The 13,806-nt window shown below is 33.4% G+C and overlaps 1 protein-coding gene across 1 annotated transcript; it reads right to left on the reverse strand.

Annotated features, from left to right (window-relative positions):
* Window positions 1-1,576: 1,576 nt before the first annotated feature.
* On the reverse strand, window positions 1,577-13,000 carry LOC111035140 (ankyrin repeat and sterile alpha motif domain-containing protein 1B-like). The gene is made up of 16 exons (XM_022316658.1): window positions 12,339-13,000; window positions 7,114-7,194; window positions 6,772-6,928; window positions 6,176-6,321; window positions 5,820-5,942; window positions 5,519-5,751; window positions 5,261-5,435; window positions 4,991-5,201; window positions 4,363-4,929; window positions 4,113-4,281; window positions 3,788-4,051; window positions 3,580-3,725; window positions 2,860-3,309; window positions 2,489-2,758; window positions 2,098-2,400; window positions 1,577-2,003 (listed from the first exon to the last, which is right to left on the reverse strand). Exons 1-16 carry the CDS (start codon window positions 12,440-12,442, stop codon window positions 1,740-1,742), a joined length of 3,663 nt encoding a protein of 1,220 aa, XP_022172350.1. The 5' UTR covers window positions 12,443-13,000; the 3' UTR covers window positions 1,577-1,739.
* Between the last annotated feature and the right edge of the window lie 806 nt (window positions 13,001-13,806).

Genomic DNA, 13,806 nt, shown 5'->3' on the forward strand with positions numbered 1-13,806 from the left:
CGAAGGACTACGACGACTTAAAAACTTGTCAAGTTTTTCAACTAAATAAACCAAACGAATGATTATTATAGTCAGCGTAATTTTACACTGTAAACGAACATAAAATAAAAATCTTAAAATAATTATCAAAGTTACCTAAAAAACCTGATGAAATACATTTTTAAAATATGGAATATTCATGACACGATAGAAATTTACAACTTGCAGCAGGTAACCGGGCAAATATTTCGAAACAGTTTTGCATTCTTTTAGCTGATACCATCTAAGTTATATAATTTGCATACATTACACATAAGTATGCACTAGACGATATACTTACCTCGGTATTCCGCCCACAACGAGTGAGGCGTGGGAGACGTCTCAAATATGAGGATATGCCTATTCTATAATTAGGAAATTTGACGATCCGTTTTCAAGGATATTATAGGCAATAGGCCTTTATAAAGAGTCTATGTAAGTGTGTTCGAGCAGTATAGTTGTTTGTGTATTAAATTATCATTAGTTATTAATATGATGCACAACAGCTAGTATTCTACAACATCCACACGTCATTCGAAGGATAATAGGACAATAACGGTAGCGGATACGAAAGTAAAATCGGCATCGAGTTAACGTACAACATGTAAGTATATTTGGTTTTTTTTATCTTTGGGGGTTAAACTTCACAACAATGATTGTAGAATGGCACACATGTTCACAACCGGTTAACAAAATTAATTTCAGTGACATGGATTAACGTACATGTTAAAAATATAAGCAACGGTCTCATGTACATAATAATAATAATAATAATAATAATAATAGTTATATAATACTATAATATTAACGTGTTCTATTCCAGAATCGACTAATAGTAAATATTATATATATTATCTAATAAATATTTCTCTACGATAAAATACATTAAAAAGCGAACAAACAAACAAACAACGTTCAACAACTCAAATGCTATAGGTGGTGGTAGCCCAAAAGATAGATGTTTAGAGATTTGAATGCGTGTTTTTAAACACGAGGATATGTTAAATTACAGTAATCTAAAACGTGGGTAAGTAATGCAGATTTGTTGGTGTTCAAAACCTCGCTTAAAAATAAATTACAATAAAAAATTGAGATAACATTGGTCATATATACAAATAATAAATAAATAAAAATAAAAATAATATAAAAAGGCTTTATAAGTATCACAAAAAATTGGGTGTAAAATAAAATTTGGCCTCGATTTTATTTTTATGGCTGATGCATTATATCATTAAGTCGAATAGGAACGCCTGCCTTAAACAGTATGATCTTAGCACCTATCTAATAATATTAAGTTAGTGAACCTTGAAGTTAAGATTATTAATAAAATATGAATTAATTATAAATAAGACGTATTAGGCTAATATTTTCTAACGATCTACGAGAGAATACGAGATACGAATAAATATCATAGAATATGATATTATAAACAACAAAACTTATATTTCAAAACATGTTTACGTTCAAAGAAAAAAAATAAATATTTTTAAAAAAAATTGTTCGCTAGATTGAATTTTCTTATAAAAAGAGTAATAATATATCAAGCATGTTATGTTGTTTTAATATTGAGCGGTTTGAAAGAAAAAATTGCGTTATTTTTGCTACGTACGCATATATATATATACATACGAACGCATTTGAAAATATGAAAATATTTGGTAACTGTTTGAACTCAATAATGTTATGCTGAAATTTCTAAATTTATATGTTTACGAGTAATATTAAGACTTTTCGTTCGACTCGCCTTTTTGAATACCATTCACTTTGATCTCGTTCACGGAATGTGATCTAGCGTGCTGATGGGAACTGCTCCGGCCGTCCCGAGTACCAGTGATCATGTTTGGCAACATGTGGTTGGCCGAGTGCGATCTCGTGTGACCGTTATTGCCGTTCCTATTGCTCGCGTTAGTCTGACCTTTGAGCGCCATTTGATAGGCAACTTCAAAAGCTTGACCCAGCGTCAAAATGATTTCGGTTGCTTGGTCCTGTAATAACGAATATACAATGGTTACACACACCACTAGTAGTACATACATTTGATTATAAATTCGATAACCAAAATAGCAAAATTCGTCTCACCATGGAAGACACGTTGAACACGTGGCTGTAATGTGAACTTGTGTGATGATCTTTCGTGATATACGCAAAATGATTCAAATCATCCGCATCTTGACAAGCGCAATCTATGTTACGAATTTCGTGTTCACACACCAAACTACCCGACATGGGGTCCATAAACCGAACACCTCTGTATGAAATTACAAGCGCCACTTCTGGTAACGTCCGTTGGGCGCCACTGGCTACGGCGTGTTTAAGTTTTTGAATAGACTGTTTAGTCGACTCCGTGCCCCTGGGTTCTTTTACCTCGGTGGAACCCAAATACTAAAATATAAAACACACAGACCACGATGTTTTTTCTCTATATCTTACAATCTCATGCTGTTTAATTTTTATTTTATAACAGCCTCACCGATGCTATGTATTTGACGTTTCCGGTGACCAGCGCTGCTGGCTGGTGTCTCCACTGTGTGATCAACGTAGAAGGAACGCCAAAAAGCAGTTCTGAAGGTCCTCTGATTATGAGGTCGTTGTTGTTGCGATTGGAAAAGTTTTGTAATGGTGGTGGAAGAGGAGCATGTCTGGACTTTTTAGGGTTGTGTCGGAGCGTAACAGTACCGGATGCCACGTGAACCGAATGTTTTGAACCAACTTTTTCTTTGAGTGACTGAATGTTATTTTTCTGTAAAATGCCCCCATACATTTGTTTAAAATACGTATAATGAAAACAATAATAGGAGCCTAACATTTCAAACTACAATTATCAAATTTATGGAAACTTACTAATTGCTTGAGATCGTTGCCAATATCGTTTAAACCATCACCAACGGAAACAGCTTGGAGTAATTGGGACTTACTGTTATCGACAGATGACAGTATTCTTCTTCTATGACCAGGCTTATTGATTTCTAGCACCGCAGTGAGTTCCACTTCCCAAATTCTCGCTATTCGCTCAAGATCCGTATACAAATGTTTGTGGAACGTATCTATGTAGCAAGATAGCCCAATGCTAGTCAACCATTCTTCCATCTGTTTGGCATCTTCTTCGTCATCAACTTGATCTAAATCAGCAATGGATTTGCTTTTTGCTTTAGGAGTATCTTTGGTATACCGCTTTGACCAGAATTCTTTCACTAAGCACGGTAAATCGTTAACAGATTCTAAAATCTTAGTTCGATCGGTTTCATTTTCTATACCCATGTCTCTTAAGTCCGATTCCACTAATACGCCACACTACAAATATAATTTAATAAATAAATATTTTTATATATTTACTTCGATGGACATGTTAAGTTGTAAAAATTATGCAATATATGTTTATCATATCGATTAGTTTTTAAAATAGAATATGTCAAATTAAATTCGTACATCATAATATACTTCTACAAATAGAAAATACATCAACTGAAATTTCAATAAATAAAATCGAAGTATAATTCAAATGTCAAAACTATGTATATTATATACATTTTTTATTTTATTAAACATCCAAGATATACTTACAATAAAGTCCAAATTATCATAGCCAAATTCAATGAACGCATTAACAAAGTCTTGAAAACCCAATCCGAATAGCCACGATTCAACTGTTAATGGACTATCATTCCCATTTATTCGAGATTTGTCTTTACTATCAGATCGATTTAGTCCTATAACGATATTCCACGTATTAAATATGATTGAACACCAAATAAACGACAAGACAATTTACCTAGTCTGGCTTGAAATTCTTTTTCAAGCTCATTACACATAGATTCCTTAGCACTTCCGCCTCCTAGATTCGTTATTAAATCAGATATTTTAGCCCATTCCTCTTGTTCGTCAAACGGACTCAACATGGTGTTGGAACTTTTTGATTGATCTTCCGCAGAACCAGGTGATTGAGCTATGGCAGGAGGGTCATATACTGTACGTAGTTTACGTAAAGTCTTTGGTCTTTCAGCTCTATTACTATTGATTGATCCTCTCAGTAACCCTGTTTAGAATAATTTTATTTGAAAATAAATTAATATTAAATTATTGTTCAGTTGTCCAACCTGCAAAAGTCGCATCCCCTACGAATTCCTCTACGCCAGTTTCTTCAGAGGTAGATACACTTTTATCAGTTAATAAAGTATGAGACTCAGGTACCCAAGTAATCACTAATAAATCTTCTTCGATTTCTGTTTCCATATCTTTTGATTTTCTTTTTAGATTACTATAAATCTATAAAACCCAATTATGGATAGCTTTTAACTTATTTAATCATTTTTTTTTTTACTTATAATAAATGAACATGTATGTTACCTGACTTAGTGGCCTTATTCTAGCGTGTATGCTACGTTCAGCTTGCAATGGTGATGGCGGTGGATGATCAGGGGTGGGAGGTTGACGATAATGTGTAGGACTTAGAGGCCAGTCAGCAGAAGGCGTGTCATTTCCGTCAAGTAAACTTTCTCTGGATGATGAAATGGTAGTAGTAATAAAACCATTATGGTCGGAGACAATGACCTGGTTAGTTGTAGCAGGTTCTAGTTCGACACGTTTGAATTGCAAGCCACCCCGTGACAATATTGCACCTGGATCTTTATCGTGACGTTTGAGCTTTCGTCGGGGATTGGTTGTGCGAATTGGGACATTTTGGTAAATTGAAGTCAACGCTACAGGCTCTTCACCTGAAGTTGGCCGTAGTTTCATTTCAACATATTGATCAGCTGATTTCTCTCGACGTAATACTTCTCCTCGACGACTTTGATCGGACGAAGGTGAGCCAGAAGTTGCATGGTATAAATATTCATAAGGTCCGCTACTGCTGTTTGCGGACACTCGAGACGGAGAATCAGCTGCGGGTGTAAGTCTTTTAGATGCCACAGGCTGAAAAAGTATCCACTGCTAATAACACACAGGACTAAGAATAAAATAAAAAATAACTTACAGAAATATTGGGTGCACTCGGATTCAATGGAGCCATTGGTAAATAGATTGAAGAAGGAACGGGTCTATGGCCGCTAGAAGTTGTCGAAGAACTTATACTTACAGTGTCTAATTCAGGGCCCGAAAGAAAACTAGATTCTATTAAGGACCTAGAAAGTGGAGTAGGCTCATTTTTGTACCAACGCCCAGAATGATAATTTCCATCGGAAATCCTACGGTTATAATAATTTAAGAAACTATAAGATTTAAAACAATTATATATTAAACTTACGCCGAAGATTCCGACACACGGCGACTTTTGTGTTTTTCCCAGCGAGTGGGAGAAGGACTAGGTGATAACATGTTTTCATAGGGACTACTTAATAGAGGTACGGGAACCAAATCACCATTTTCACTCCTCCTCTCGGTTTCCATATCACTTTCATTATTGTTATTAAACTGGTGATCTTGAAAAGAAATAAGAATTAAAATAAAAAAAACATTAAATGAAATTAAGAAGTTAGAGTACTAAGCTAAATTGTTTGCATACCATGTAGCATGGCTGCTATTTCTACAGCAGGACCAGCTTTGGGAGGAAATTGTTTTAAAAGATCTTCTACTGTACGCCTATGGATATCCCGTATATGTGTATTAATACCGTGATCTAGTAATGTTCTAGCTACTTCAGTCTTGCCACATTGAGCAGCTTCGTGAAGAGCAGTGCCGCTACCGGTACGAACGTTGACGTCCATTCCAGCCGATAATAGAAGTTCTACTACAGTCCTGATTCAATTTCATATTTTATTACTAAGCACATTCTAATTCATAATAATTAACCAAAGAACCCTTACTTGTGGCCATTTCGGCTTGCTAAATGTAAGGGAGTGTGAGCAAACATTATACCTGCTGCACGAGAATTGTACGATCTTATCAGTTCTGGTCGTTTGGTAATAATTAGTTCCACTGTCTCTAGTCTGTTTACAAAAATGAGTTGCATAAAGATTTAAATATTTCATAAACATTGACACATATACTGCATAAAAATAAATATAAATTATATATGCATGCAAAATACAAATCAAAATATGAAAAAAATAATAGAAACTAAATGCAATTTATTTATTTATAGTTTTTCTTATTACAGAGTTAAATATTATTTTTATTTCGTACAACATTCATAACAGAGATATTTATAACTAATTCCTACCTTCCATACTGTGCGCATAAGTCTAAAGGAGTTTCATGTTTGTGGTTTCTTATAGTAGGATCAGCACCATGTTCTAGGAGTAGTACAACCACACCTGAATGACCATGTTCGGCAGCACAATGTAATGGAGTTTCTCGATTTTTTGTCTTAACATATTATTTAAAGAAAATACACTTAAGTCTCATAAAAACACATTTTCGACCATAAGCGTACGCACAGGGCCTGCAGGATATGGCACTGAGAATCTGTTAAGAACTCATAGATCCCCTAAATGAACTTTTCTTCTTATGGTACTCAATATTAATAAACAAAAAATATCGTTTTCAAAAAATGACCTCGAACATAGTCATTTAAGAAGTTGTAGCTGAAATAAAAACACTTAATTTGGTATAACGTTGACTTAGACTTGACTCAACAAATATTGTTTATAAAAAATAACTATCAAAAAAACTGATATTACAATGACAATAAATTGTGATCTAATTACTGCACTTTTATATTTTGAAACGAAACGGCCCAATTTTTTGTGTTGCATACCCTGCAGATGAAGTTTGCGTACGCTTATGTTTCTAATATGTATAGCATTCAAAAATTACCATATGATTGACATTGGGTATTGAAGGCCCGTGACAGAGCAACAAGCGGACTATGTCAACATTGCCCCTCCATGCAGCGTAGTGTAGTGGAGCAGCACCTTTATGATCAACTACATTTGTTGACGCCTCGTTACATAAGAGAAGTTGAACGATTTCCCTGACGATAGAACACAACTTATAAACCTTTTTTAAATTTAAATGTATAGAAACTATTGGTGCAATATTTTTGTTTATTTTTTAGTTTAATGTTATTTCAGAACTATTAAATTTTAAGTTTCAAGACGTAGTAAATTGTATTCATATATTATTTACGATTATTGGTTAATCAATTAAATCACTTACTTGTAAGCATTTAATGAAGCATGGTGCAATGCAGTAAAGCCAGTTTGGTCTTGAGTATTTACTCCAGCACCTCTTCTCAAACTACACAAATAAAACAAAACAAAATAATATCGTGATTGGATTTTTTTATAATAAAAATATGTATTATATAAATTATTAATTGAGAATAGTGGTCGGACGTTTTCTGTAACAGATATGCATAGCTAAACGCCTGCATTCCAAAGTAATTACAAAAAATAATTTGTTACAATAATTCTTTATAAATCAGGTATTGAGTATAATAATTCGATGTAATATTAAATTGTAATTTTCTAACAAAGCAGTCGCATCATAATTTGGTTTAGTTGTTATCTAAATTGATGAACACTAACTTATACATCATGAATTAAATCATAAATATGTCAAAAAAAATAGGTTTGACGATAAGGAAATTTAACTATCAAAGTGTAATAGGTACCTATATGTATTTCAACAGTAAAAAATGTAAAAAGTATTATTCACTAAATGGAAAAGTATAATGCTTTATTATTTATCTAATTCAAAACCAGGCATAGGTGCTGTATGAATTATAATAGTTTTAAACGTCGATTAAAGTAATAAATATCCCTTAATTTAAAGTTATAACTCATAATCACGAATCACCTAAATAATTTATGAAATGAGACAGTAATAAGAACAGGAGCTTCATTTAAATATTTTAGAAATACGTTTGATTCCTACTGTTTTAATCGTATGATTAAGTGATAAAGTGAGCGTAAGTAACAAATAAATGTGATCAAACAGTTTAGCTAGGTATCTCAGAAGTTCTTGTTATCTTCTAAAAAAATGTGATCCTTGAAATTAGGTCTTTATGTCTCAATTTCATAAAATACGAAAGGCCTATTATTATCATTCATAAGGGAATTTCTAATAGCGAATACTACAGTTGATTGCTGTTACTTACATTTAATATAATATTTTTAAAAACATGGTATAGGCACAACTGTACAGACTTTTTAAGTTATATTTTATATAAATTTGTAATTTCAATTATTTGATAAAAGTCTCATCTTTGAGTCAGATAATAAAAGGCAAATAAAATATAATAATTTAGGTTCATACCTACATTGAACGCACATTCAATTCAAACACACTTAATATATTCTTATATATTTTTTATTTCTAACTAATTAATATTCTAAAATATAGTAACTTGGTTTCATAAAACACAATATTATCGAATAGTACAATACATTATACATACACATCGCTGCATGCCCGCATCTCATAATTATAGTACTTTTAACCCTATTTTAATAGACACTCTGTGAAAGGACTAGGTTGGGCCATAGCCCGCCTGACTTGATCTCCATGTGTAATAACGCGTAATGTGCAATCGTAATATTATTATATTATGAACATTCAGTTATTATAATAATAATTATTATTATAACCTATCAGTTATTAGTTATTACTTATTACTCATTGTTTATTTGTTTTATATAGTACAACAGCGACAGTAGGTTGAAAGTGCGTTGTTAACCGAGTTATTTATTTATGTTTTATAATGAGTTCGAAATCTCCTTCATTGTTTGGCGAGCGTGTGCACATATGAAGCAAAGTCGTGGCTATAATATTTTACGAGATCGATAATAATTATTAAGCAATTAGGTAACAGAATTTAACTATACTGGGTATCTCCTTAGTACACGTCGCACACAACATGTGCATCGGTAAACCATTTAATACTGCTATTAATTCAATTTTACAAAATATGCCTACTTAACTTTTTATACATAATACCTGAACATATAATATTATTAAACGTTATTAAATGTGCTACTATGGTATGAATTTAGAATGATTATAAATCACAGATAAAGTTTATTAAATGAAATAAGACAACCTAATGCAACCAAAGCGTTCCATAAACATTAGTTAGTTCCATTAGACGTTAGTCAGGAAGTATATAATAGTCACTATACAGGACGCTCATTAAAAATAAATAAATTATACTACCAACATCAAAGGTCATTTATTTTTTTATTTCTTCGAATTTGATTCATCTGGTTTTATCAGATTTTTTTAGAACAATACATCAGTATTATACAACTGTAGGTAGTGTAATTTTCCAAATACTTTCACATTCAAGTAGTATTAATTATTCTTTTAATTGCATTCGTCAAATGAGATTTCTTAAGCCCTTCATATTTGAGTATGTATGCCATTATAGTTCGGTTCAAGTATATGTTTTTTTATTTAACATAATAATTACACCAAATAATTTTTAATTTTTACCTTTGCTTTTAATTTTGTGATATTAGATTAAGTATTTTACAAACTAGTAATAAATAATAATCTCCGACCAATTAAATAATAATTCAAGTTAATACCCAATTTCATATTTAAGCCAGAATGAAAGATAATGTACTACATATTTCCTAGTTTTATGATCATTTTCATTATTATCGTTGTGGCTATCCCTTTAAAGGAGAAACGAGTGTCGTACTAGGAATCTTCAAAATATTGCTAGTATATGTACCTATAACCTAATAATTAAAGAACATTAAATAATCAAAAATAATTACTAGTAAAGATGATAGGCAATAGGTATATTAAACTGTTGTTGTCCATATAATCTTTAAAATAAAGCCGATATACCTACCAAAAAGTATAATTTGACAAGTGAATATTATTCCAACACCTCATGTAAGGGGATCATATTAGGTAGTTCAAATCTTTTTGTCACAAGGTTATAATGGCAATTATATTGATCTTTGACACATGAAAAATATCAAAAATTTGTAATTATATAGGGTTTGTTTGTCAGATGATGAATATAAAAAAAAACAGTCAAGTAAGTATAACCGCTCTGTTGTACAGTGCCTATGCATAAAGGTATCGAGTGTAACACGTTATTCAATAGGTAGGCTTTTGCAGGTTATAGTAATGGATTTTTTTAATTTGAATTCGATTATAAATAATTATTTACGATGAAAATCAATTCTGAGCGGAGACAATATTTCTTGGTAGCCAAATAATAAAATTTGTAAAAATAATAATAATAACACTTTAACAAAATATGTTCATATAGGTTTATATGTATATGTTTTAGATCGTTTTAGATTATGAGCGAAGCTTTTGTTTATCTTAATACACCTTTAGTAGAAAATTCTGTCACCGCTCAGAAACTTTTTCATCGTATATAGGCGGTACATTAATTTGTCATTGAATTCCAACTTAACACATCCATTACAGTGACTTACTCAATGACGATGTAGGTATACTCGGCACTTACCAGAGTCTAGAGCTTTTTTTTCGCGATCTACTTAGAAGTACTGAGAAATTTTTACTTTTGACAAACTAAAGTAAAAATTAGACCCAATAGTATATTCGTTACCAGAAATCACCTTTAAAATTGATCATTGGAACAATTTTTTCTATTATAAAAAAGATACACAAAAAACACATCATGTATCATTGTAAAATCAACATATATAACGCCCAGAGTATAAAATAAACAGTTTCAATTATTTGTATTTTTACGATATAAAAAACAATACAAAAATATAATGTACTAAGATTACAAAAAATAAGTCGCTTCATTAACTCGACCTAGTTCTTTGTAATTTCATTAAAATGTTTAATTTTAAATCCATGGAATATGAAGTGCCAAGATTTTGTGTCTTGTACGTGGTTATAATATTAGTTCGAACGACGAATGTGAACAAACCACAAATAACACGGCATAAATAACATGTTAGGAGAACCTATAGTCTTACTTCGTTTTTTAAAATTTAAAGATTTATAATAATTTTTTTCGTGAACGGTAGTATACAGTACACTACTACATACAGTAATATTAAATACTAATAATGAGTAACAACCATAAATCATTTTTAGTAGTAAGTTTATCAGTCGAAGATGTTGAACTTCTAAATTGAGGTCAAATATCAATCTGTTGATTCGACCATAGTTAATATCTGAAGTATGTAATGATATATAAACATAAACACGAGTGTAAACATGATATCGTTCAGTAGAATATTTTACTTGAACTGTTGAAGACGATAGCGTGCAACATAAATAAATCGTAAAATAACTGTATATTTACGGTTAATTTATAGGTTTACAAATTAAATACTTTTAAACTTGTTGATCCTGATCCTTGAAGTGTATTAATGCAAGAGAGTTAGTTTAAGATTCATAAAATATACTGGATATAGGTAATAATAGCATCAAAGTATTTTTGAAGTTTATTAAAATACTTGACGCTTTTCATCTGAAGCTCATTAAATATAAATTAGACCGGAATGCAGTGTAAATATAAGAATCATCGATTTGGACATTTATTACGATGATGAATTATTAAACATACGTGAATCATATTATTATAAAAACGATTAATTTTACGTCGTTTTAACTTAAATGACAACAATATGATGCTTATACATTTCGTGTTTTGATTCATTGTGTAGCCGACGAGTGTGAAACAGGGGTTTTCATCGGTGAAACATTAGAAGGGAAAAACATATGAAGTGATGGGGAACGTTTAGGGTTAAAAGTGTAAAACGTATATTAAAGGGTAGGTGTATAATAGGTATTAATATATTATACCTATTATGATAAACCATTGTTATACGTCAAGTGTTTTCATTTTGAAACTGTACGATACTTACAGAATCTAAACAAAGTCCTTATCAAATTGTCGGAAGGCTAGACTGGAGGAGAAGAAGAAATTATCAAAGATTTAGTGGCCGCGTATCGCGAGTTAATTTTCCCCTAGTTTCAATTATCGTAGCACACTATGACGTACGTACCCCAGCCCCCTCCCCAAACAGAATTTTCCATTTTTTTTTTTTAGAATATTTAATATGGGTATTCAATTTCTATGAACTCCAGAACAGGTTTTTAAAATTGCACTGAACATCAGTAGTTCTAATCAAGTCTTAATATACTATCTAGAAGAAAAAAAATTAACAAACGTGTGTAGGAGACATAATTAGATGGCAGCATTCGTAGATGAGACTTACCTCCACCTACGGGCTACGAATTATTGTTATTTGCGGAAGCATAGCAAATTGTTGTCCTACACCAGCTGGCTACTATCACGATCAACGATTAATATAAAAAATACATATTACACACCGACTGATACGGTTGTTATAGTTTTCATATTCACTAAACTTCAAGACGTCTTATTATTCAATTTTCTTGGAGGTGAATATTATCAATTATCATCTCACCTTGCCAGTGGTCCCGTTCTCTTGGCCTTCTGGACCAGTATCTTCTCCACAGCACTGAGATTACCGGTCTTGGCTGCAATCACCAGATCGTGATCCTTGCCCATCTTCACCGCCGAAAGTCCCTGCCCTAAGGTGCCTCCTCTGTTGTATCGTTCGTTACACCGTTCACGCGTTTGCGACAATCGCCGACCGAATGTCGGGCACAGTCGTACGCTCGGCCCGTACCGTGTCCGCGATTTTGTCACCGGTCATCGTTCCGTTTTATCTTTTACGTTTTTCGAGTTTCGTTACGATATTATCACACACGAACAAGCGCGCGCGCACACACACACCGTAAGCGGACCATAACACAAACACGGGCGCCGCCGCCGATCGATCGCAAGGAGCCGCACCGTATGACACCAGGTGGGGTGGGCGCGCGCGGTGTGTCACTCCCAGTCGGTCAGCTGCTGCTGCTGCTACTACTGCTCGAGCCGCTGCCGCCGTGGAATCGATAACAGAAATGTACGAAAACCCTCCTAGACGACGTTATTAAGTATTAACAGGACTTTGGTCTTTGGTAATTGGTAGACAATAGTCAGAGCATAGGCGGATGCGATAAAACGTGCCGAAAATACAGTCGGCCATCCGCCAACGTTTTGTTATTAATTCTGGTGGTGGGAGTGCGGCGGAGGCAGTCGTCGTATCAATATTATTGTACGATACTACGATTTGCGTCCCGGGGCGATGATAATAGTATTTTCGTACGGGACTACAACTACACCGCCACCGCGACACTACACCGGGAGTATACTGCTCCCCACCGTCAATATTACAGTGCAGGCTGCGCGCACAGTTTGCACCGACGATATTTGCAGTGTTGCCGACTAAGCGATACAACGTAACCGTGGTCACGTCATCGCCCGGGCCGTGACGAGAGAGTGCAGTTGACGGGAAGTGACGAACATTATTGTATGCGACGGACGGACTACCACGTACGACTGTACGAGTGACGTGCATGTTAAGCTCATTTCACGGGACGACGGATTATTTGTTATAAATTATAAATAAATAAAGGTCACTAGATCCGAAACGTTTGGGCTTTTGACCTTCGGTCGATGACAACACAGCCTGTCAACTGGTCTTGAACAGTGCATTTGACTGGGCGTGTGAGAGGAGTGTGTTTACATAATTATTAAATTGTAAATTTGTACTTTTATGCATAGGTATCACCATACAGCAATAGAGAATTATATTTTGGTTTCATAAAGCGGCTATGAGTCATGTTTTTCGTTAACTACAGTAATGATTTCCCAAATACCACCGGTTTAGGTCGTCGACGTTCAGTGCCTGTGAATGTATTTGGCAATTGTTTGACTTCCGCGTATATTTGAGGATATAAGATAGTAACATATATTGGTAATATAGGATTTGCAGACGTTATTAAGTTAATCGGACCAAGTGATTGTGTAATATACAAATAGAAATG

Source organism: Myzus persicae, unplaced genomic scaffold, assembly GCF_001856785.1.
Source record: "Myzus persicae strain clone G006 unplaced genomic scaffold, MPER_G0061.0, whole genome shotgun sequence".
Classification (NCBI taxonomy): domain Eukaryota; kingdom Metazoa; phylum Arthropoda; class Insecta; order Hemiptera; family Aphididae; genus Myzus; species Myzus persicae.